This window comes from Rhamphochromis longiceps, linkage group LG12, assembly GCF_057381845.1.
Source record: "Rhamphochromis longiceps isolate RC_006_pf linkage group LG12, R_longiceps_female_GT1.1, whole genome shotgun sequence".
Taxonomy (NCBI): Eukaryota; Metazoa; Chordata; class Actinopteri; order Cichliformes; family Cichlidae; genus Rhamphochromis; species Rhamphochromis longiceps.
The window spans coordinates 34,811,680-34,837,251 of record NC_140568.1 but is presented as its reverse complement, the minus strand read 5'-3'; the positions used below and the strand labels follow the sequence as shown (position 1 = coordinate 34,837,251).

Here is a 25,572-nt window from a genome sequence, read left to right as displayed (position 1 = left end):
TGTGACCTGGTGTTTTCTTTGCTTCATTTCCAAATAATTTGTTTGGACACGAGGACGCTGATGGCCTTGACTGTTTTATTGCGATTAAGAAAAATAATATACAGAATTAGTGCTTGTAGTACTCTGCCATCCCATGATTCATTAGGCTGTAGAACTTTTAGCAGCAATAATTTGTAACCTAGTAATGCGGGTATTCCATCTTACTTCCTTTAGTAATCTTTTTCTATACAATTGTCTCACTCACATTCTTGAGGAACTGAGGTTTGCAAAACATTTGTTTTTGCACAGCTCTCTGTGCATAGATCTCTACTTTGACTCTTTTAAATCATTGTCTCCTTGAATGACTATTTCAGCCAAGCTTTGGCTCTCAGAGGTTCTCACGTGTGACTCTAGAATACTTTGTTAGACACAGGTTTATTCAACTTGACTGCACCTCAAGCTCAATTCATCACCCTCCAACTGCTGTGCTCGACAGTTATGAGGCGTTTGTGTTGATATGTTGCGTTTCGTTTTCCCCAAATGTAGTGTTGTGGGCAAACATCTCCACTTTGGTCTTACTGGTCCAAAGGATATTGTTCTAGGAGTCTTGTGGTCTGTTCTGAAGTCACTTTGCAAACTTATGTGCCACCAAGAGCAGAGGATACAGGGCTGCAGAGTACTGTGAAAACAATTTTTCACATGACTAACATCAGTAGGGTGGGGGGGGGGAAAAAAAGAAAAAAAAAAAACAAACAAAAAAAACAAAACAAGAAACCAAGCCAAAACCCACTACAAATCTGTTTTTAAAGTCTTTATTTCATTCAATAAAGCCAGTTTGAGGTCCTAACTGATGGCTAACTTCCTATACAAAGCACAGCACAGGTAAAGTGAAATGTAGTGCTCAAGGTTTAACAGTTACAGGACATAAAACATGACAAAACAAAGAGGTCATATAGAGATCCTAATTTTTTGACCAAACAAAACCTGAAAACAAAACTTTTAGGTAACCAAGGGCTCACAGTGTTTAACTGTTTTATTTAGGTGGAAACAAAAGCAATCCACTCAGACACATGACCCGTTTTTTCCTGCTTATTTCTCTCTAGCCTCTATTGCATCAGTTGTAAATATGACAATGAAAAGTCTAAAATAAAAAAATAAAATAAATAAAATAAAAAAAAAACCTTAGCATTTAAAGCGTGCAACAAAACTACAATATACCAAAACAAGCACCCTCTAACAATCTCACTGATGTCTAAATCCTAGAGTATCTGAACAAAACCTGCCTGAATAACACAGAATGACAGGGTGCTTCAGACATGCTATTAAAAGTGCACTTTGTCTGGCCAAAGCAGCCGAGAAGTAGCACAGTATTTAGAGAATGGGGTATTTGAATAAACTGGCTGCGAGACTGTATGCAGTACTCTGGTAATATATGCTAAAAACTGATGTGTGGGTCATGTCAATAACACTGTGAAATCCTTGCTTTAGAATTACAGTACTAGAGGTCTTAGAGGCTGTTTGGAGTTTCAGGGTTAAGGCCAAAGTGTGTGTGTGTCTCAGAGGGAAGATTTGTTGATGCGTTGCTGAGTGGGGCCATAGTGGTGTAGTCTTCTCCTTTGTTTGCTTTCCTCTCCTCTTGCCAGTCCTGTTCAATCCTTACGCCTCCAGCTCGAAACCGAGGCCGATTTTGTGTCCACCGGCGTTCACGTTCTTCCCGTCGATCAGAGCAGAGAGGGTGAGCTTCACTCCTGCAGGAAAGAGCGTCACATTGTATCATGTAACCATACAGATGCTCTTTAGGCTGTTATCACAGAATACATGTTTTTTTTTGTTTTGTTTTTTTAAAGAAGTCAAACGGCTAACCTGGCCTGAGTGTTTGTGTGTATCCAACTCCAACGAGACAGGCGTTGTTAACCTTGGCCTGTGAGGAGAAACAGATCATCAGGTGAGTTAGTCATAAACACTGTATGGAGTAGGTTACATAATATGGAGTTTATCATAAATATGAATATCAATCAGCCTCAGGCTGTAAGATAATGATGTTTGAGAAGCACACAGCTGTAGGGATGACTCAGTAGGCAGCTGGTTCCACATTCAAATATTTGAACAACTATTGAATGGCTGCTCATAAAAAGAATGGTATCCAGTGACTTCCTCCAGCATGCATTTTAGAGTTGTATAAATCTCTTGATGATTCTGGGACGGGTTAAAACACGTTTATCCTTTTTGTCATTGAACTTTTTTGGTAAAAAATAAGTATGGATCGTAATTTTTTTTTGTTAATTGTAACTTATTAACAACAATATAAACATTTTTTGTGAGCCTGGTGTGATCAACCAACAGATGAAGACTTTAAGCGGCACCCCTTTGCTCACAGAAAAGCAAGGATGCAGTAAATAAATAAATAAATGCATTTAGGTAAATCCATGAGTTAATTCATGCTAATAAAAATCTGTTCAGTGGTCTTTGTGATTATCAAAATATCTGAAGTCTAGCAGGAGGTATCTTTAGAGCATTCACATTTTGCTTAATCATATCCCTATTCCCTAAAAAATCCCTTATTTTATTGTCAAATATCATTTATTTCAACTCAGCTTACTGAGTTTGCTTCTTAACTCATTATTTACACAGTCCACCCAATGCTTATATAATAAATACAATTTTATTTGCATAGCACCTTTCAAGATTTAAAAAAAAAAAAAAAAAAAAAAAAAAAAAAAAGGATCACAAAAAGCTTCAGACCTTCTCAGACCACTAAGTCCACAGATCTCAAGCTCAAAGGATAGAGTTCCAGAGTCTGGACACCACCGTTACAAAAGCTCTGTCACCTTTCGTTTTCAGCCTCATATGCTTACTACCCAATATTATTGTGCCAAAACAGTAACTACCATAGTGGGCATACTGCAACACATGCATTCATAAATTTTCTTAGCTGCTGGAGCATATCACAGCTGTCACTGAGCACATGGCAGAGTACAACCAGTCTGCAGGGCCAACGCAGAAACAGACAACCACTTACACCTTCAGCCAATTTAGCAACACCAACTAAACTAACATGCATGTCTTTGGACTGTCGAAGGAAGCTGGAATATCCAGAGACAACGCATGCACAGACATAAATAACAGGGAATCTCAATAGAGAACCTCCCAAGCTAGACAGCAGATTTGAACCCACAACCTTTTTGTTATGCAGATCTAACCACTGCAGCACTGTGCCACCCCTGAGTACAGTTGTACATTTAACTCAAACCTCCAGCAGAGTCCCACAAAAGTTATAGCGTGATTAGCTAGCAGTGAAAATGTATCATTTATTTATGTATGTTAGACGTGTGCAGGATGTTTTGTCAGTTCTCACAGAGAGGGATGCATCCTTATCCAGCTGGTATTTGGCTCCAAGTCCAAAGCGTGTGTTATTGCTGCCTGCTGTCCAGGCTAGGTTGACTGCTGTTTCCAGGTTGCTGTTCACCTTTTGGTAAATGGAGCCACCGAACTCCGTGCCATCATTACTGAAATACAACACCAAACAATTTAAGAACTGAGGGGAAAAAACAAAAACAACAAAACCCCTAAACTTTGTGCTATGCTGTAGTGACTCACACGCTGGTATGAAGTTGGAAGTCACCAGTCTTGTATCCAAGGGCAAAGTTGTTCTTGACGAGTTTAGATTTGGCAGTGTCGAAAGCCATCTGGTAACCAGCCAGCCAGCCCTCGAAGCCAAGCACAGCCGCTGTGTGGACAGTGGGGCCGGCCATGTCGAAGTCCAGGTCACAGCCCACATTCACAAAGTCCCGCTTGTAGCTGGTCTTCAGTTTGGCACTCTTCTTGCTAAAGATCGTAATTATTAGACACATGTCCTATTGAGAACATTTATTAAAAACCCTGAGAACAACAGAGCGTTACTCTTACCCAGTGTTCGGCACAAATGACGTGTCCAGACCGAGCTTCAGGCCGTTGGCCAGCTACAGACAGACAGAAGACTTAATACATTAAGTACTGAAGTATTAGCCACCACATATTATTAAACCTTTCCTTATTTTCTGTCATACGTATATGTTTTAAAGAGGTAGGTACTTATCACCATCATCCAAACACTCAAAACTATGTTTTTTTTCCTACTCTTTGATGTCAATGAGAGCAGATGTCTATAATATTATCATCACAGACACAAAGCTTTAATCGTGAGCCACACACTTGCTATCCAAATTTCTTGTCATGAGGAGCAACCCATCAGTAATAATAATATTATTTTTTCTTAAAAAATAAAAATATAATTCTGGCAGCTCAGCCTCCCAGTAGATGCACCTATGGTATGAATTTCAAAATTTGCCTAGTTCTTAAGATATCACATTCACAATATTTTCAGAAAACATGACCTCTGACCTCTAACCTTGAGGCAGAGGTCAATGAGATTTAAACACATCTGAGGTTTTTAGTAGATACACCAATGCTATTTTGCTCCCCCCCCCCCCAATAAATAAAATTCCTGTTTGTTTGACTTCACCTGGTCCTCCAACGTGATTTCTGTTGTAAGAGTGTTGTCAGTGTTCCACTTCTGGTTGAAGGTGAGCCCCAGATCTTTCATTTTGTACTTTGTCTCCAGGTGGCCTCCAGACCTCCCTGTATCTGTGTTGTTGGAGCCAGAAGTGGTGAACTCCTGTAGGAGAGACGGATCGAGTAATGAGGGGAAGATGGAAGATGAGGTGGAAGGGAAAGTAGAAAGAGACATCAGAGCACAGCTAAAGACACTAGAGGCCGGGGGGAAACGGAGACAGGGATAACAAGCATTACGTTTTTGGCTTTTCCTCTGCCAAACAATCCCTCACAGGGTTGCATGACTGGTTATTCAAATAAATAAATAAATAAAAATCTAGACCTTTAAGATGGAGAAGTGAGCTGGGAAGGTAAACTGAGGACTGTGAGGGAGAGGCTGGTCATGAGTGTTTAACGATCAGTGCTATTACAGCTGCGGTTGGGGTAATGCTGTCACTTAGGTGAGCCGTTACTGCAAAGAAATAGTTGGCAGAAAGCCTGCACACAAACACACACTGCTATCACTCTTGCACCCTGCAGTGCACCTGTGTTTAATGATTACATATGCACACACACTCACTCTCCCACTCTTACCATCTGACAGGAGCATCCAAAGAAGAAGCAGAGAAAAGAGAAAACAGAGGAAGTTAGGGAAAACCACAGTCTACATGTGACAGTTTGACTGCTTGCTGGGAAAATGAAAACCAGAGCTACAAAAAGTAAAAGTGGATGTCTTTTCAGTGCTTTTTGAGTGAGGCTTAAAGCTGGATCAGATTTGGAAAACTATGCAAGAGCTCATTTGTGGTTTTACTATGGTAACCGGTTTATGGCAACACAGATACATGGCACGTTTTGGTGAAACTCTTTCCCTTCGTGACAGAACATGCTGCTTCAGAGGAGAGAGTAAGGAATAAACTCATTCGACAGAGTGTTTCTCTGCTGACTCTGTATGTAGAGGCACGTCAGGCACTCTGACATGAAGACCTCCAAAGCCGTGAGTCAGACCTTTGCTCTACATCTAAGTGCTTAGAAAGACGTTTGAAACTAAATTTAAACGCATCCAGTGACAACAGTAATACTTACAACTCCACTTTGAGACTTGGTCTTAACATCTAGCTTCAATATTCCATAGCCTGTGGAAAAGAAATTAGGATATTTAAAAAAAATATATATATATACACATATATATTACAAGGAAGGGCAGTAAAAATAATCTCTTTGCACTGGCCAGAAGAACAATAGACACCTGCAGCACAGAGCACACAAAGCATTCTCTGAAAATCAGTCCTGCACCATAGTTTGAGCCCAAACAGCTTCAGTATGATAGCAACAGAAGAGCAGCAGTTACATATGCATGTTAAGTAGATTTCTTCACTTACCGAAGCCTTTACTGAAGATGTCTTTGGCAGATTTTCCCAGATCCGAGTATGCAGGAGGGACAGCCATTGTGCCTGAGGAAAGAAATGTACCAATAGTTTAATCACAGCAGTGACACACATACACCCACACATGTGCACTTTTTATGTAAAGAGATATTCCAGCAATTTAGAAATACACTTTTACAACACTGGTGAAATTGCAAGATTTAAGAGTCTGTCCAGCAGAGCACTAAATATGCACATTTCCAGCTTTCCAGTTTGGGTTAAAGTACAAATCTGTTGGATCACACATTTGCCTTTCATATCTCAACCTCTGAAACATTTGTGCCATGTAGAATAGCACAATATGAGCTTTCAATCGTTACTGAAGCACATATTGTGGAGTTTTTCAACAAAGATTAAATGGATACAGAAACAATAGCAGAGTGTCCCTTTAAAAAATTAAAAATAAAATAAATCAAGATGCTAACACAAAATGAATTTTAAAGCTCTGCACTGGAAGCTGTGCTTTGCAATGCAAATAGCACTTCTGAGGCCACACACACGCTGACAGCACCGCCAACAGCATTTTCGATCAACCATCTACTCACCAACAATCATTACACATCAATACAAGCCAGTAGGGGGGCTGTCTGGGTGCTGGTTATAGCCCCTCTCCTCCCCCTCTATCTTCCACAGAAACCCTATTGATTGCCTAGCAGCAGTACATGAGCAAGCAGCAGAGGTTGTTAAACCAATGAAACTGTTTCCCTAGTTTAGGAGGACAGTATACAAGTCTTATTTTTGCAATAGCTGTTGCAGAATGAACAAAAATAGCATCATTACTGGGAACAAATATCAACATAGCATATTTTTTTTGCAGACTGCGGCCAGGTCACTGCAGCAGAGCCAGCACAAGCAGTGGCTGGTTTGGTTAGTCAGCAACTACCACTCCTGCACACCACTGCACTGCACTGTAGTGTAGTGTTTCAGAGGCATCAGTGTCCCCTGGGTCAGTGTGCACGTGTCTGCGAAGAAGACAGCCTTGGCATTGACTTATATCCTATAAGTGTTTAATAAGTGTTTAATATTTTACTACCAGCACACCTTTTTGTGGCTCCTGCACCCCTCACCTAACTGGTCTCTTCTACAGAAGATGGGAAATGCAGCTAACACGTGCATGACTGAGCCACTGCAGACAGATCAAATACTGTCACTTGGGGGGAAAAAAGGGGGAAAAAAAAAAAAGAAAAAAAAAAAAAAAGATAACTGAAAGCAGATGAAAACCGCTTAGACACAAAGACCCCTTCTCTCCCTGTAATGAAACCAACATGCAATCCAGGGACCCTGATGATAATCCATCTGTGTTTTTACATGTAACCCCCAACACCACTCACCATGTCCCTTTGGTGCGTGGCTCTGACACGTCACACAGTGGTCTTTGTTTTCTGCATGTTTGCCTTTTCCTGGCATGTCCTGCTGCAGTACAATCCCAACATTCTGTGCCATGACTCTTCAGAGGGAGAAGTAAAAGCAGGGACAATGGGAAACTTTTGGCAAGAAGTCCTTCGCCACTTTAATTAACAGCATCATCACACAATACAAACTCTTGTTTGAAAGTGGTTCACAACATGTTACAGCTACTGTAGCCATACCTAACTTATGTAAACCAGAGCACTCTGTGCACTGCATGCAAACCTGGCCTGTGTGTAGACGTGAAAAGACCTTTTGAAATACTTTTTCCTCCATCCCGCACACAAAAGTACAGAAAAACAGAACAAATCATGAAAGTAAATCACATTGATAAATATGCACTTTAATGCCAGGTTCCTTAAAGTCTGGCGCATCACCTACAGAGATTTATATTTACAATAACCCCTCTCCAAATCCAAATGGGGAAAAGATGCTTAAACAGATGAACTCAATGTGTGCACCAAAGCCCAGTTGAAAAAAGTGTGAATAATGCAAAGCAACTTAACAGAGTCCGGGGGGAATAGCAAATGCAGTAGGCACCAACTTTTCTTTTAGGCTGATATGGCCAACTTTGTGATAATCCAATAGGAAAAGTCTTTTTTTTTGGTGTTATGTGACAAATGAATGTTCAATATTCACTCATTCTCCTCTAGCTTTCTAATATTTTCATTGTGTCCTTTTTTTTAATAGATCAAGGCAAGAGTAACCCAAGTTTAAGTGTTCATTAAGGCGTTTGTCACATAGATATAAAATAAGTTCAGAGATAAGCGGGTGTTAAACACAGGGTGCTTGGTTTATGTAAACATGTAATTTGTTGTTGTTCTGGTTTACGTGCTGAAAATGGGGTTTTTTTTGTGTATGTTGTGTTAGACTTGTACATAGTTAAACATATATGGATCAAATAATGCTGAATTCTGGATATGGATTTGTAAGCAATGAAATTTGAAATAAGGGGGAAGGAACAGGAAAAGTGTAAACTTCATCCGACTCCTTTTCGAACATACATTCTGTAGAAATAGATATATACATGAAAACTTGATGATTTTTAAGTTTTGTTTTTTCCTCTTGTTATTTCAATTATATTTGCATGTTGGAAATAAAATATCTATTTTCTATCAACCCCCGAGTTAAAACGTTGACTCTTAAACTAAAAAAAAACCTCTCCAACTTTTGGATAAATAAAGCTTGCGTTAGGGCTGCACGATTTTGCATAAAATGAGAATCACGATTTTTTTGGCTTAGAATTGAGATCACGATTCTCTCACGATTTTCTTTTCAATATAAATATTTATTGCACTTATTAACTGCACATCAACTTCGTAACAGTTGAAACTGAACATAAAAACAATAAATAAACATAAAAACAACAAATGTCTGACGTTTTGTTGCTGCCGCAAAATGTTGTACTGCTTGAAATTCCGTCTCCACCATTGCTCGACACTGCGTGTATAGAGCAGGTAGTGCAACAATAGAAAAATAGTTGCGGGATGGCACTGTGCAGCGTTTGTCTAGGGTGTTGATTATTTTCCTAAATCCCTCGTTTTGCACAGTGTTGATCGGAGCCATATCTTTGGTCAGGTGATAAGTGATAGCCTCCGTAATTTCTTTGTGCCTGCGGGAGTTCGACGGGTATAGGGAAGCGCTGTATAAGGTTCCCGTTATTGATGTTTGGGTGGTTGTCCGGGACGGATTTTCTCCTGTCACTTTGCTCTCCGTTGTTTTTTCCCTGCTAATTTTAGCATCACACGGCATAGCTTCTGTATCACGTGGTATAAGGCTCCACCCTTGTCATTTGTTGAGCAGGAAGAGTGAGCGCTTGATTTCATGCAGATTACGTCCCGGATCAAAATGCAGTACAATCGTCGTCATCTTTTTTTTTTTCTTTTTTTTTTTTTTAAAAAATCGTTGTCATTTGGAAATGAGATCGCACATAAGTATGAATCGAGATCGCGATTTTCTAACGATTAATCGTGCAGCCCTAGCTTGCGTTATCTTAAGATTGTATTATGTGAAAATGATGACAAATCCATCACCTGTGGTCTCAATATTCATTTCCCAGACACTCAGCAACTACATGCAATTCCCAATCTGTCTTTGTCATTCCACCCGACAGACAATCCTTCTCCACTCTCTATCCCCTCACCCCCCCCACCCCACTTAGTTTCCTCACCAAGTCGCAGCTCTAAATTTAGCCCATGTGAACATGACACTGAATTACATGTGACTTGGCTTTTAACATGTGTCCTCCTCCAGGTTCAGCCTATTAAGATCCCTATTTTTTTTTAAGTACCAGCACAGTGTGTTTATGCACAAACACCTGCCACTCATCGTATTACTTACAATGCGCATACGTAATTATATGCAAGCTGTAGCCAGGTGATAGACTGGAGTAAGCGCAAAGGTCAAGATGACCCCACATAAATGACATGGACGTATTTGAACACAAACAAAATGTTAAATGACTTAAAAATCCATAGAACTGTCCAACGCAACATGCTTTTAGTACATACTGCTCAATTTGCGAGCAGCACAAATTCCCAATGTTTATAATAATAATAATAATAATAATAATAATAATAATAATAGATTGCATTTATATAGCACTTTTCGAGACCCTCAAAGCACTTTACAATTGCACTATTCAGTCACTCTCACATTGACACACTGGTGGAGGCAAGCTACAGTTGTAGCCACAGCTGACTTGGGACAGACTGACAGAAGCGAGGCTGCCATATCGAGCCATCGGCCCCTCTGGTCATCACCAGTAGGCGGTAGATGAAGTGTCTTGGTCAAGGACACAACGACCAAGACTGACAGAGCATGGGATCGAATCGGTAACCTTCCGGTTACAAGATGAACCTCCCAACGACCTAAACCACAGTCGCCCCGATGTTGCACAGCTGACTAATTTGAGTATTGTTTCTTCTCTTAAATACACTGTGAAATATAAAAACATCTAAATATCTAATCTGAGTCCAGATTAACTGTGGAGAAGAGCAACTTATATATATTACATATGTTTAACCCCTCAAGTTGAACTGGCATCATCTGCAGGATTAAATGAAAGGAATAATTCTGACATTCGCATCCAATAACAAGCCATAAAAGGGTGTCAAATATGCAATTAGGCAGTTGCACAACTCTAGCATAGCGTACAGATAACCAAACCAAGAGTGTGTGTGTGTGTGTGTGTACCATAATGTAGGGAATGTTTGTGAGAGATAAGGTGAAGTGCAGTGAAGTTATAGCTTAAACGTAAAGTGAAATATGCAGCTCTGTCCTGCATTAGAGTCACTTTTAATGGGTGTTTTAATGTGTACAGTGACAACAAAAAGACTTCTGCTGTGTGTAAGCATGTGTTTATAAGTAGCCTTAGTTTATACAATGCTTGCATCATCCAATAGGGCCTTAATAAACCTTTTTACAGTGACACAATAAGGTATTTAAAGGCCATCTTTATAGTTTCCAGCAGTGCTTTTCACTATCTAGTTAACAACTTAAGTTAAATACATCACTAGACTTTGCACCAGCTCCTGCTACATGTGCTGCAGAAAGTGCTGAGATAGGTGTGAACCACGTTTTCTGAACTACTCTGCTAAACACACCATGTGAGGACACCATTTCTAAATTAACCCAGTTATGCTTTTTATTTCTACATAACACACACCGATGCCAATAACAATGAACAGCAATGATTATCAAAATATCGGCTGATAGCACTTTCACTGATTGCTTTATCCAAATAACCTAATAAAACTGTGTCTCTCTAGGCCATTGGCAAGGATAAGATTCTATAATTGAACAGGAAGGAAAGTCTGAACAACAAGTTACAATCAATGACAAAAGATAGCGGTGCTAGTTGTTAATGTTCTTTTGTGTTTCTCAACAAACACACAGATAAGACGTTTAAAATAGATTTATGGTCTCCCGTCCCCCGGTCCTTAGCGAACATGCTCATGGCCAGATGCGTCCACCCTTTCATATACATCTCCTTTTTTTTGTTTTTTTAAAAAGCACAATCTCTACTTTAAGTTGTGTATTTCAAATGTTGCAGCACAACAGTGCAATAAATCGCACTTATTATCGCTCATAAAAATTTGTTTTGTTGTTTTCGCTGCATGCCGTCAACACTCGTGGTAAGTTTTGGGAAGAGGGCTAAACTTCAGTTTTTCGAGGATGTTTTATGATAGTTAATTTTGGCTAACTATGGGAACACACAGGCCCGAACTGGCATTAAAACCTTGGCATAGCCGTCTGCGGTGGCTACTCCTACCCATGTGTGACTCATATCTCACTAAAAATCAAGCGGTTGTTGACAACAACTACCAATGCAGGAAAAAAATCGCAAAACAGTACCTTAAAAATAAAATATAATAAGGGACTTGCAAAAGAATCTTGCTTAGCTTACCTTTAGTTTTGTAGCGGAGTGTTGCAGAGTTTCAAAGGACTGCTCACTGCAGCGGAGCACAGTGAAGAAAAAAGCAGAGGGAACCAGACTGAGCAGGCGCAGGTCAGACCTCCAGCAGAGGGCGGGGCCGTTGTGCAAGTGACGTTGGGCACCAAATCTCTCTTTTATTATAAAATGTTTGCAATATGCACATTGTGTCCATGACGCACACAGGCCTAATCATTCATTAGAGAATAAATTAATGCCCAGCAGCATTTGAAATAGAGAAAAATATGTTGATATGTTGAAAAATGTAACTAAGAGGTCTGAGAGGTTAGTAATTCCAGTGTATATAAGAGTCTAAAAATATTTAAACACGGCCATCTTCATACATTAAGAGAAAATGGAGGGGAGAAAGGATATATAATGCCTGAGAGAGAATAGACAATAATTTAGAGATTTCAGTGTAAATGTACCAGCTCACAGAAATAGAGGGACTTTGGTTGGAAGAATCTGATAAGATTTAATGCTTTATTACACCTCTCTCAGAAATAACGCGATACTTCAACCCCACTCCCCACCCACCCTTTCTGCTGAAACCCAAAATCCAAAACCCAAAGTACAAACTGCTACGATGTTTTGTTTTGTTTTTCCTTTTATTAAAGACTATTGGACACATGGTGATCTGTGTGGTCTTTAATTGTGAAATTCCCTGAGAAAGTACGATTATATGTTTCTGAGTATATACCTTCAGAATGGAGATCTGGGTGCTAAAAATACTGTTACTGAGAAATGGATATTATTACAGGAGAACCCAGTGCACATGGACGGAACTCACAAAGGGCATGTATAAAATGGAGATCACAACAAAACGTTTCATTTATCCATCCAAATAATTTGTTTTATACTGGCGAAATTTAGTCTGTTCTTGGCAATTATTATTATAACAATAATAATAATGAAAACATCTAAAAAAGAAATAGGGAAGAAAATCATGTCATATTTGGTGAAAACGGCATGTGGCTTTATTATAGTACTCTGTTTATATAAGTGTATACTATATTAGAAAATTAGGGTTGCTACACTGAATAATTGTTTCTATAATTCCACAAACACTAACCTTTCATATTTTTGTTAAAGTTCATGGACTCCAGTAACAAAGAAATGTGGTAAACATACTCTCAGTACAAGTACCTTAGTGAAAAGTTTTATTCACTGTAGTGCTGGAAAAAAGGGGAGAATAATAACTGTGAAACTGCTATATTTACTAGAAGTGCACTCTGGAGTCAATGACAATGACCTCTACCTAATGTCCCCTTCGAATGATTGGGTTTATAAACCCTGAGTTAAGCATGTCAGGCAAACTGGGTACCTCCTGTGTACTTAGGCTGCACGCTCTGACAGACATTTGGTCATATTTATATTTATTTTTGCATTAGCTAAGATTAGGGGGATTGTTAAGATTTGAGTGTAGCTCGATAATTAATTAGAAGAGAGTACTGCTGATCCTGAAAGACAACACGCAGGGTCACTATACCTCCTTATACAAAGCGACAGGATTAAAGGTTTAAAACTGCAGAAACCATTGGATTTAGAGGTTTTAGTTCTGATTACAGTTACTATTGTGTTTTAAGAAGCCCAGCGCTTTGTATTTGTCTTATTCTTTCAGGAATTTGATCGCTGTATACGCTTTTCGATTAATAATATTTGCCCGGCAGCTCTATTTCTGTGTGCGCCTGCTCCGTTGCCATGGTGAGGAGTACTGCAACAAGTGCCGGCGTCATCAGCGTGCGTGAAAACAATCAACTGATAAACAACAGGGGACAGAGGTAAATAGATTACCGTCTCTTCTTTAGCCTAAATGGAGCTGGTTGCAGCGACGTTAAGATTACCTGCAAGTTATTCGTGACTAAACACGTGTGTGTTTTGTATCTTATCCTGAATACGTCGAAAGAAAAGGTGTTGAGGAGATAACTTTACAACGAGGTAATTAACATAGCAATAGTTAGCCTTTAGCAAGCCCTGAAACAGAGGAAGAACATGTATTTCCACTACTATATTCTGAAGAATCACTGTATTCCGATCAGCTGAATTAGGTACAGAAGCTGCTCTTCTGTATAGTCTATATGAGTTGGGTTAATTACTTTTTATTAGAAAGGTGCAGGCCAAATTAAATCAGCAGTCTTACGTGTTTTTAAGTAACATTAGCAAATAATTCACATCGTCTTTTTCAGATGTGTGAGGGACCTTCGTCTATATCTGGGCCAATTCCCCCGGATCCTTCTCTGTTTCCCCAGTACTACAAGCGACCAGCTTCAGGTGGGGTGCAGCCACGTGACTGTGGTGTAATATTTTTTTTTTTCACACAATCCTTTATTTAGATATTGCAGCATTGAGATATGAGTTGGGGGGTTGTGATAGAAGGATGGCAACTAAAGTGAAAAGGGAAGTTTATAAGATAGTAATGAGACCTGCTGTGATTTGTACTTTGAAGATGGTGGCACTAACAAAAAGACAGGAGGCCAAGTTCGAGGGTGCACAGCTGAAGATGTTTGTTTATTAGAAATGAGTCCATCAGAGGGTCAGCTCAGGCTGAATGGTTTGGAGACAAAGTTAAAGAGCCATAGGGTGAGTTGGTCTGGATAAACCAATATTTTTGGTTTATCCAGACCAAATAACCATGAAAATTGGACTTAAGAAAAGAAAACTAAAAAATCTATAATTATGATCAAAATTAAATACACAGTGGATTTTTAGTGCATGTTTTCTAGGACAGGAATGGCACTGAAACTAATAAAAACTAAACTGAAATGACCAGGCCCACTTTGGATATTAAAATTTCAGTAATTTCAAATAAACTAAAATGGAAAGCTAAATATTTATAATTAAAGGCTTAAAGCTACCCAAAATACTTAAAAACTGCAACAAATATTAAACTCTAATAATTCTAGCTCAAGTTTATTTTATTTTTCTCTTCTCCTCAAGCTCGGGGTCGTTTAGAGGGAAACCACGATGGTACTTTGGCCCTGCTTTCAGGGCCCCTTGCTCCAGATCCTGTGTTGTACCCAGGTTGCTACAGTGCTCGTACCCCAGCACAACACCCCCGCATCAGCCCCAATGCTACCCATATCCTGGAACGAGGTCAGAAAGGGGTTGTAGGGGAATTACTAAAAATAGACAGTATTTCTATCTCTCCTGTTCCAAAACAGAGTAAGTGGGGTTTTTTTTTTAAACTACTAGTTATTAAGATTGAACACTGATGTATTAGCTTTTGGTATTTTTTAGCATCTTATTATAGAAAGCATGAAAATAATGAATTTGAATCATTGCATTTGTTAAAAGAAAATTAAGACAGCCTTTCTTACCCTCAGAACAACGAGTGATGCATGATTTTGGTAAAGAGAACGTCCGTCGACTGCGAGAGATCCAGAAACGTTGCAAAGAGCAGGAGGCTGAGAGAGCACAATCACGTGCTGTTCCAGTTAAAGCTCTTTGGACCGCCTCAAAATACCAGAATGTCCCATCGAGGGTGATGGCTCAGCTGCAGGCAAGAAGCATATCTGTGAAAGATGCCCATCCGTGAGCACTTCATTTTTCCTCATTAGGTTTTGACCAGTCTGTTTCTTTTGTGAAGGTTTCCAGTCCAAGTGTTAAGCCACAGTGTCAAAACTTTCTGAAGGCGCATTCCTATGGTGGGTCTGCTTCCCCACAAAGGCCACAGTCCAAAACTTCACGTGTAGCTGAGCAGCGTCGGGCCTCCTGCAACTCTACACAGGACCTGGACTTGCAAGTGAGAATTGCTAAAGTTTTATTGGAAGTTCACATCTACATTTTAAACATGCTTCTAGAGATTGTTTAAATTGCAGTTACAGGTTCAAGGTCAGACAATAGACTTCATAAAACATAATGCCCGGACTGCAGGAAAAACTGTGATTCGGCGGTCCCAGTCACTGACAAACCTCAGAGATAAGCCTGTACCCAGTGCAGTCAAGGGCCAGGTTCCTCAATAGTGAGTGTTATTGAAACCTTCAGTGTCAGTGTGCTTAATGCTCATGATATTTCACCACTAGATACTTTTGACTTTTCTGACACCCTTGGTTTTTTTTTCTCTGCCCTTTGACATTGACACTAATATAGCCTTCAGGAAAGGAAGGAGCAGTGGCGTAAAGAGAAAGAAGAAAGGAGGAGGAATACTCCTGATCCTACGGTCCCAACTGGACACACCTTGATGCCTGAGAATGAGAGACAGGAGACTCTGAAGTCCCTAAAAGAGAGTATGATTCCTCCCTTACATTCATACATGTAGATAACTGCCACGGGAATGCCCGTGATCTCTAAAGATATTACACAGTGCTTTTAACTTGGCAGTGTTGTGTGTGTGTACTGCTTGTACATTAGTCCTAAAATCTAGTAATGGGATGTGGTGGCTGAGCCTTTGGAGTGTGTGTTGAGAAATCCAGGAAGTCTTTTATGAAGCGTGTATCAAGGCTTAGTTGTTGTTGGATCACCACCTTTAAGTTGCAGAAACAATTTTGTTTCTAGTAAAATTCTTTTCTTGGTTTGATTTTTCGTCAGCGATTGTTTCGCCCAGTCCAAACAATCTGGACTATAAATATGGCAAACTAATCCACTGCTGTAGGAAAAAAAAGACTGGGCTGTCAGTCTGTTGAAAAGCCTATTATTTCTTCCTCCGGTGCTCAGCCATCCATCATAATAACAGCAGCTTAGTAAGTACAGTAAATAGTACAGAATGAACATCAGTATTTGCCTCACTAATTATGTGTTTCTGACATTTTTTTTTTCTTCAGCCCACCGCTCCCTGGTGACCGAGCTGCTCTCCCTGCCTCTCAAAGCTGACAGTCTGAGTATTCGCTCACGCCGGGCCCAACTTGACTGTAGGCTTTCTGAAATTGAAGAAGCCATAAAAATTTTCTCCAGAGACAGAGTTTTTGTAAAAATAGATTCCTAACACACGAGGAAAGGAGGGAAGGAAGTGGCTAAGTAAATGTGTTGCTTTATTGAGATTAACTTTCATTTTTTAGTTGCATTAGGTAACATTACGCTGATTGTTGTGAAATTTTTATTTTTTCAAATGTGATTAAATCATTTTGTAAGCTTATTACAAAATACAAAAAACAAAATATTATTGAAGTGATACGATTCTTACGTGAAACTTGTCCTTTATACATGCTGCTCACTTGTATGTAGAAAAGAGAGGCAGATATTGTCCAAACTTACTATCGGAGCATCTTTAGGTGTCATTTGCTGAGATGTCATTTCTTTTGTATGGATGTGCTAATGACTTATGATTGTGACTGCTAATAATTTATAATAAAGAACATTTTTGTGAAGTTATTGTGTTTGTACTTACATCATTTTTGTAACGTGGAATATTAAAACCTACCAAACAATACACTACAGCTTTTTTTTTAAGTTAATTTGATTTCATGAATAAATAGAGAAACACACTAGAACTCAGTAAATTTTGATTGTTCCGTTTCATTTTGTGTCACATTTATACTATAATTATACTAGTTGAAGCAGATGTGAACGCCGTGGCTAACGATGACGGTTTACGCACGCCCCGCCCCCTCTACATTATCGTTCATTGTTTGGCGTGAGAGCTAGCCTAAGTCAACCTGCTAGTAGGAGGCTAGCTGGAAATAAAACGAGCTTCAGGCTCTTGTGCCTACATAAACGCTCATATATCTTTCCAGCGTTTATTTGAGAGACTGTCAGATTCAAAATGAGCAAGAGGAAAGCGCCACAGGAGTCGCTAAATGAGGGAATAACAGACTTTCTCGTCGGTACGTAAGAGATTTTTGAACTCAGCTAACCGTAGCTAGCATGGAAGTTGGGTTCTGTTATTGAATAAAAATACCCACCGTGCTGGTAAACTAACTTTGCACGAGTAGCGGGTATCAAAATATTTTAAATATGGAGTTGTAGTTGTTGGATCTAGTTATCTGGATTACTTACACGTGTGATTTGGTTCGCTCGCTATCTGCCTTGCCATTTAAATGCCTTCTACCTTCAGCTGAATTGGCAGAAGATTAAACTAGCATGAGGGAAATGTGAAGTCTTGCATTGTCCTAACACTGCCTCTGTTTCCAGAATTGGCCAACTACGAGAAAAATGTCAACAGAGCAATACACAAATACAATGCATACAGGTAAGTTCATAATTATGTGAAAACCTGTCCCAGTCACTGGTCTTCATAAAACAAGCGTTTCAAGTGTATTACGTCCACTCAGCCATCAATGATGGTGTTAGTACAACGCCCCCATATTAAAGATTACAGCGTTTATATGACTAAGAATAGACTCATGCTAAAAGAAACATTTTATTGAATTAGAATTTCTTTAAAACACTTAGAGTTAAGAGAAATAACTATTTTTTTTCCTTTTTTTTTTAGTTGCTAAAAACTACATTATTAGAGTGAACCCCACATGATCGGATATGCAGCACTTCACAGGAAGAACCCCCTTTTAACAGGGGGACCTCCAAAAAGACCTCCAGTAGAACTAGGTTCGGGGAGCCTGTCTGTAGTGACCTGTTTACAACAACAGGAACTTGGAGGTGGTAAAAAAGGAATCATAACATGCATTAGTGGTATATAACACATAAAGTGTTAAAAGAGGTTAACTGAATCATGGGAAGCTCCAGAGCAGGCCTTGTCGTTATCAAAAAGGAAGTTTTATAGTGGAGAGGGTGACTGTCTCTTCAGTAATAAACTGGAAGCTGATTCCACTGGAAAGGGGCTGATGGCTGAAGTCTTTACAACTTTGTTATTTAGGGTCCAGTAAGCCAAGTAAGCCTCCAGTCCGAGAGTGAAGGACTCTGCTGAAATAATAGGCTAGAGTCCAGTCATTCAGGACTTAAAAGGATTTTAAATTTGATTTTGTATTTAGCAGGTAGCCAATTAAGATAAACTATAATAGGAGAAGTATGATCTAGTGTTCTAGTCCACCAGAAAAGCATCGAGTGCAGGATAAACTTTCTGGATTTATGATTAGGTTTTTGCTGTATGCTGTATCACTGGCTTGGTGTACATGATACATTGTTAATTTAATATACAATACACTAAGTAGAATAGCATTGTCATGTTTACACTTATGATCTAAAAGAAATTAACCTAAAGAAAAAGTGGCCTAATTCAATTTTACATATGTTTTTTGCTAAGACTTACATGGTCCCTTTTTTCTGTGCTTAGGAAAGCAGCATCTACGATTTCTAAGTACCCTCACAAAATCAAAAATGGAGAAGAGGCCAAGAAACTGGTATGTATGTATGTATATGTTGTCATAGGCAGACTGATAGATAAAAAATATAAATGAAAGAAATATCTTCTTTCTTAACAAAAGAATTGGCATATAGGACAGCAGATTTCTCTTTGCATGTTGTCAAATCAGAGATCATCTTTGATCCTCTCCATGTGCTTTAAAATCTGTGACTTTCACTGTCACAATGACATTGTTAAACCTGGCAGCACCCCCGTCATTATTTATCTTGTCTACCACTAATGTGCTCATGCTGCTGTTTATGTGATGGCCTCTGTTGTAGCCTGTTTGTCAACAGCTTCTCTGCACATCTTACATAATCACTGCAGATCACACTGCTGAGCAGCAGCCTCATGATTGTTGTCACATTTCAACAGGATGGTGTTGGAGCTAAAATAGCAGAGAAGATTGATGAGTTTCTGCAAACTGGCAAACTTAGGAAACTGGAAAAGGTGAGTCTAAGAATGTGAGATCACATTACTGATGTCACACTGTAAAAATATTTTTTTAATAGTTATTTTTATGTATATGTACTGAGTTATTACACTGACTGATGCGCTACATTTATATCTTCCAACAGATCCGAAACGATGACACTAGCTCTTCCATCAATTTCCTCACCAGAGTTACTGGAATTGGGTATGTTGTTTGGATGTTCAGTCTGTACTTATGATAAAAAAAATTATATGTTCATATTCAGAATTAAAATATACCAAGTATATTATTCACTTTCTGTTGTAACATTGTATGTGCTTTATGTTCACTTCAGACCTGCTGCTGCAAGGAAGTTTGTTGAAGAAGGGGTGAAGACTTTAGAAGGTTTGTGTAGCATTTGCCTCAAATTAAAATTGATACATATTTTGTGTGGTTAGTATAATTTTTTCTTTTTTTAGCTTAGTGCCGTGAGCAGGCAACCACACGCCACATGGCTAGAACGCAGCAGGCAAGGTTCAAGCTGACCTGTGGCCCTTTGCTGCATTTCTTTCTCTCTAATTTCCTGTCCTCTCTACTTACAATCCAGAAAAAAAGGCAAAGACCAAAAAATAAGTAAATATAGAATAAATTTCAATGAGAAGGATTCTTGATTTTGTTTTTTTGTTTGTTTTTTAGATTTGAAAAAGATCGAGCGCAAGCTAAACCATCATCAACAGATTGGCCTGAAGTAAGTGTGACTAAATGTTCTCCAGATGTTGTCTTGTAGGTTCTTGGTCATCCAGATCATGGTTTGATGTATTTTAAATATTTTGAAAAAATGTTTCAGATATTAAAGTTGTTTTTTGCTGTCTTTAGGTACTTTGAAGAGTTTGAGAAAAGGATTCCAAGAGCTGAAATGGAAAAGATGGAGGTGATCAAGATTTTTATATTTCTAATATCTTTACATGCTTTTTTTTCATACAGACTGCCCTTACACTGTGATTTCTTGTATTTACCCAGACTCTTATTCTTGGAGAGTTGGAGAAAGTTGATCAAGAATATATTGGAACAATCTGTGGAAGCTACAGGAGAGGTATTCTTATCAAGTTACTGGTCCATAGGTTTTAGGTTGCAATACCACTTGAGCCTTTTTAATACTGTTCATAACTTCCAGGTGCTGCATCGAGTGGTGATATTGATATTTTGCTGACCCATCCAAACTACACCTCTCAGACTGAGAAGCAGGTAAGACTTAACTCCATCACTCAGTTTAATTACAGGGTGACATGTCTTTTTAATCTTATTTTTTCTTCTGTTTCTGTTTTGCAGCCAAAACTCCTTCATGCTGTGGTTGAGCATTTGGAGTCCATCGGGTTTGTGACTGACACACTGTCCAAAGGAGACACCAAGTTCATGGTGAGGCATCTTGTTTATTTTCTGTCTTACTGAAGGAGGTACTGATTTGTAATGTAGTTAGTACTGTAACTGCACCCAGTCGCTGTAGCGCATGACTGTGGTCATGATGTTTTGGATCTTGTTTTTCTAGGGAGTCTGCCAGCTGCAGCAGAATGATGAGGATGACGAGGAATACCTTCACAGACGTATTGACATTAGGTGCCCTTCTTTAAATTGGTCATTTACATTTGAAACATTTATACAGGCTCATGGGATTCATTTTGTTGCTTCAGGATTCTTTGTCAAGATTATGTGTAATCATAATTAAGCACTATGCTCTTATGTTTAATTTTGTGTATTTATGGGATCTATTTGTGATGCTGTAATTAAAACAATGCCAGTACTGTTTTTCAAGTACCAGGCATTCCCAGTTATTCAGCACAGACAGTAAAGAGGCAACCCTATTTTTGTATTTGATATTTTAACATGTAGTTTGTTCCTGCTCACTGACAGTCTTTTATTTATTCTCAAAGGTTAATTCCCAAGGATCAGTACTACTGTGGAGTTTTGTATTTTACTGGCAGTGACATCTTCAACAAAAATATGAGGACCCACGCACTGGAGAAGGGCTTCACTCTCAACGAGTACACTATACGACCACTGGGGGTCACTGGTGAGTGTTAGTTCCAAAAAAACAACAACAACGACTAAAACAACAGGAAAAAAACGGAATTTCCTGAACTCTTCTCTAGCTCTGAGCAACATATATATCATTCATCACCAACCAGTGATTCATACTATAAGCTTTTAACATGAGCTGTTTTCCTTTGTGCTTCTGTTGTAGGTATGGCAGGGGAGCCTCTGTTGGTGGATAGTGAGAAAGACATCTTTGATTACATCCAGTACAAATACAGAGAGCCGAAGGATCGCAGCGAGTGAAGCAAAGGACAGCTTTACAGTTAGATCTGGAATTAAAGCCACAATTCTCCTAAAAGAAAAGAACTAAAAAAAATAAATGTTTCCTGGTGTGTTACTCTTATCCCTGCTTAGCCATGACATTTATAGAAAATAATGTGAAACAATTTTAATTTGTTTTAATTTTCTTCCCCAGTCATGATATTATGATATAAACATGACAATGCTTTGAAAGAAAAATTACCTGAGGTTTAATTCTTCACAGTCAGGCATTTGCATCAGTTTTTAAACAGATTTTTAAAATCATCTTCATTAGTAATTTATTATGTCTTTATTTTACCTCATATGTACCTTTTAATTTTTGATAAGCCAAAAAAAGGATAATGACCTGCAAGAAGTAATTACTGTTGACTGGCTCCTGTTACATTTGTTCAGCATCACAAACGATGAAGACTGTGGTCATCAGAGCATTCCCCTCGACAACAGTGCTCTTTAACACTTTGCTTTAGTTGTGCAAGGTTTTTAAATTATAGTTTTTTATATATTATTGTATTTTTGTTTTCTACTTTGGGCAGACCAATTGGAAATTATAAGGGAACATGCAAGGAATTTATGATTCACAGGCTAGGCTGGTTATTTACAAATACAACTGGTTTGGGACAAAATTGGCATTGAAATCTTTTGACAAATTAGTTGTTTTGGTGGGGTTTTCGTTTGTATATTTGTTTTACTCCATTGCTGTGTGACTGCACTGGTAGAGTTGAGTAATCTATTTTGTGTGAAACAAATCTATGTAGTGAAGGTTACCACAATCATATCTTCAACGCTTTGTTTTTGAAAGGGGATAGACTAAAGATGCAAAACTTGAATATTTGAATTAAGATAAAACTTAACAACTTACAATATGTTTTACATGTTTACGCAAACGTGTCAGAAAATATTTAAGAAAAAAAGGATCTGTGAGGTTAATGCAAATTGTTCATTTTCTGTATGTATGAGTGTAGTAAATGCAATACAAAAACCATATTTGTATTTTTATTTATTTATATTTATTATAACATTTAAAATCTAATGTAAATCACTAGGTAATAGTTCATATACCATATTCATGACATAACCCTTGGGATATAAGCTGAAAGCCATATTTTCAACGATTATGGTTTGTTTACTGCAGGCAACTTTTTCCAGGTACGTCGCATTTACCAAAAACTGTTTCTATGGGCTATTTGTGTTCGTTTGTTTTTCCCCCTTATATACAACAGGTTTGTTTTTGTTTTTTTGTTTGTTTTTATTTCGTAGGTTTTAAGTTAAATTATGTTAATGTAAATATGAGTGAATAATTTAGAGATATATTATTTTTCTTATGCTACTCTGGCATTAAAAATAATGTCGTAACGACGATAAGACGACTAGAAAGAAATTTCAAGTACTCTGGCATTAAGTTTTTTGGTTTGTTTTTTATTTCTCTTACAAAACAATTAATTTAAACGACAGAAAAATACAACTTTTTAACTTAATTGTGAATTTTTTTTGTAAAAGAGGTAAATTAATTTGTTGTACATCCTAATAGTGGTATAAGTTATTTACAACGATTGCCACGGCAACAGCAGCAACCGCAAGGCATGATGGGTTGAAATAAAATGCAAGCAGAAATACCAGCAAGATAGGCCCGAGTCAGCCAATGATGGCGCTTTGTGCATTAATATCAGCCAATCGGAACTCGTCGAGCCAGCAGTCTCTTACTGCTACACACCCACGTTACTTTTGTGTCAACCACTTCGCGGGAGTTGTCACTTCAGGAGCGGTCATCTCTTTAAAACTAGAGAAACAGTATACGAGAGACTAGTAGGTAAATCAACCAATTCGCATGCAGAAATTTGATTTTAATTAAATATCTTGCAAATGTTACTGAAGCCGTGATGTTTGCGTGTAACGTTAACTGATGTTTGTTCCTTTTTTCTTATTCGGGATGAATGATCAGCTAGTTATGGTGCTTGAGCTAATTAACGCATCATCATCGCTTGTGCATGTGGCCATGTGTTTGCTAGGAAACCACTCTCCTGTTGACACCTTACTTCAGATTAAGTACTGTTTTTGACAAACGTTACGTTTTAACGGGAGCTGTGGATGTATTATTTTGATAACTTATGCACCGAAGTAGATAGCGACAGGCGTCCATTCTCACTGTTTTCTAACGTAGGGCAGTTGAAGCAATGTGGTTTAATTTGTGCAGTCTGATTTCACAGGCTTGTGGCTGAAATCTCGGAAAATGTGAGACTATATAATCGCAATGTCCTGCGTATCCATAGAAACTACGCAGAGCGCGCGTCCAGCGAGCCTGCAGCTGATTGAAGTTATGCAACACTCGTAGAAAAAGCTAGCTCAAATATTATGTATCAGGTATTATGTAATACCGGCGTCGTCACTAAAATAGGCGTTTTTCCCCTTCTTATTCTGTCGCTAGTCTTGAAGCAGTTAAAGGCTTGAGTCAGACAATGATGAGGACTCTTAGGATGCTCAGGCTCTCCAGTCAGCGGTATTGTGTGCGTGCCAGTGTGCCTGTGAGGATGATGAATTCACCGCTGTGTTTTGGTTTCCCAGGGCAACCATGTCTGACAGAAAGGCAGTGATCAAAAATGCCGACATGTCGGAGGACATGCAGCAGGACGCCGTGGAGTGTGCCACTCAGGCCCTGGAGAAGTACAATATCGAGAAAGACATCGCTGCATATATTAAAAAGGTAAAGCTAAACAGAAAACATTTTTAAAAAGCACAAACTAGGCTGTACTTAAGCATGCAGGCAAAATCTGGAAGACTGAGGCTATTTTTGCACTCAACCATCCTGTGCATCATTGCAAGTTACATACCCTGCCTGGTATTTGCAATTGTTTCCTCTCTTCCTGAGGAAACCTGTTCCTCTCGAACTGTCTGTCCTTCAGAAGCCTCATGCCCACATTCTTTAGCTCTGTGGTGTAGGGAAAGAAACCAATATCATAAGGAATTTGGGATCAGTGATTTCTTGCAGCTCTTTTTGTATATGTTTGTATCTGACCAGATATTTTACCTTGAATGGGTGGAAAATGTCATCTAAACTTAGCTGTCACACTAGGCCACCCAGTGTATTTCTCCAAATTCAGTGCTTTCCGTTACCCCTGCCCAATGATTGGGGGGGGAGGCTTAAATTGGATTTCTTGATTATTATTTTTTTTAAAGAATAATCTGAAAATATGGTTCATGATCTGGTCAGATAATTTTTACTACAATGTAATCAGTGCAAGAAAGCTTCACCTGTTTGAGAGGGGGGAAAAAAACAAGACTTTTGACCATCACCTTGTCTTATATAGGATTTGCAGGCATTGTCTTACCCGCTTAACATTTGTGCACTTTTTTTAAAAAAAAATTTTTTTTATTTTTTGTTCCACTCAGGAGTTTGACAAGAAGTATAACCCAACCTGGCACTGCATCGTTGGGAGGAACTTTGGCAGTTACGTGACTCATGAGACGAAGCATTTCATTTACTTCTACTTGGGTCAGGTGGCCATTCTGCTGTTTAAGTCTGGCTGAGAGGGGAGGGGAAAGCGTTTTCCCGACACCAGCTGACCATATACAATACGGACTGACTCCACAAAAGGCACTTATCATTCCTTGGCAAGGGGCCGCTGCCTTTTTCTGTGCTGCTTTCTACTTTGTTGTTTTTGAAGATTTAAAACAAAAAAAACAAACTAAAAACTAAAACGTGGCCATGTTAAAGAGATGAAACACTTGTATTTATTTTTGTCTTGTTACATTAGACATGTCATTTTTTTAATTAAAGTATAGCTGTTAAGCTGTTTGGGTCCAA

General features: G+C 38.7%; 4 protein-coding genes across 8 annotated transcripts; 3 read left to right on the top strand and 1 right to left on the bottom strand.

Moving 5' to 3' along the window:
• Positions 1 to 780: 780 nt before the first annotated feature.
• Positions 781 to 11,834, bottom strand: vdac3 (voltage-dependent anion channel 3). Of its 2 annotated transcripts, XM_085426022.1 has the most exons (10): positions 11,749 to 11,816; positions 7,265 to 7,380; positions 5,889 to 5,960; positions 5,593 to 5,642; positions 4,481 to 4,633; positions 3,886 to 3,938; positions 3,577 to 3,804; positions 3,335 to 3,485; positions 1,843 to 1,900; positions 781 to 1,727 (listed from the first exon to the last, which is right to left on the bottom strand). In XM_085426022.1, exons 2-10 carry the CDS (start codon positions 7,374 to 7,376, stop codon positions 1,636 to 1,638), a joined length of 969 nt encoding a protein of 322 aa, XP_085282148.1. In that variant the 5' UTR covers positions 7,377 to 7,380; positions 11,749 to 11,816; the 3' UTR covers positions 781 to 1,635. The 2 variants fall into 2 exon arrangements, with proteins under 2 accessions (XP_085282148.1, XP_085282149.1); XM_085426023.1 differs by lacking the exon at positions 7,265 to 7,380 and having other exon boundaries at positions 11,749 to 11,834.
• Positions 11,835 to 13,440: 1,606 nt separating this feature from the next.
• enkd1 (enkurin domain containing 1) lies at positions 13,441 to 17,131 on the top strand. 3 transcript variants are annotated; one of them, XM_085427022.1, is made up of 8 exons: positions 13,441 to 13,556; positions 13,962 to 14,046; positions 14,713 to 14,937; positions 15,099 to 15,274; positions 15,362 to 15,517; positions 15,594 to 15,736; positions 15,865 to 16,001; positions 16,536 to 17,127. In XM_085427022.1, exons 2-8 carry the CDS (start codon positions 13,962 to 13,964, stop codon positions 16,694 to 16,696), a joined length of 1,083 nt encoding a protein of 360 aa, XP_085283148.1. In that variant the 5' UTR covers positions 13,441 to 13,556; the 3' UTR covers positions 16,697 to 17,127. The 3 variants fall into 3 exon arrangements, with proteins under 3 accessions (XP_085283148.1, XP_085283149.1, XP_085283147.1); XM_085427023.1 differs by having other exon boundaries at positions 13,513 to 13,713; positions 14,713 to 14,868; positions 16,536 to 17,131; XM_085427021.1 differs by having other exon boundaries at positions 13,515 to 13,713.
• A 208-nt stretch (positions 17,132 to 17,339) lies between these two features.
• Positions 17,340 to 22,755, top strand: polb (polymerase (DNA directed), beta). The gene is made up of 14 exons (XM_085426019.1): positions 17,340 to 17,534; positions 17,842 to 17,899; positions 18,941 to 19,007; positions 19,385 to 19,459; positions 19,588 to 19,646; positions 19,777 to 19,826; positions 20,118 to 20,169; positions 20,298 to 20,352; positions 20,442 to 20,514; positions 20,596 to 20,666; positions 20,751 to 20,837; positions 20,968 to 21,035; positions 21,350 to 21,489; positions 21,661 to 22,755. The coding sequence occupies exons 1-14, from the start codon at positions 17,474 to 17,476 to the stop codon at positions 21,753 to 21,755; spliced, it is 1,011 nt and encodes a 336-aa protein (XP_085282145.1). The 5' UTR covers positions 17,340 to 17,473; the 3' UTR covers positions 21,756 to 22,755.
• Positions 22,756 to 23,453: 698 nt separating this feature from the next.
• Positions 23,454 to 25,572, top strand: dynll1 (dynein, light chain, LC8-type 1). Of its 2 annotated transcripts, none has more exons than XM_085426017.1 (3): positions 23,454 to 23,580; positions 24,333 to 24,471; positions 25,158 to 25,572. In XM_085426017.1, exons 2-3 carry the CDS (start codon positions 24,340 to 24,342, stop codon positions 25,293 to 25,295), a joined length of 270 nt encoding a protein of 89 aa, XP_085282143.1. In that variant the 5' UTR covers positions 23,454 to 23,580; positions 24,333 to 24,339; the 3' UTR covers positions 25,296 to 25,572. The 2 variants fall into 2 exon arrangements, with proteins under 2 accessions (XP_085282143.1, XP_085282144.1); XM_085426018.1 differs by having other exon boundaries at positions 23,459 to 23,576.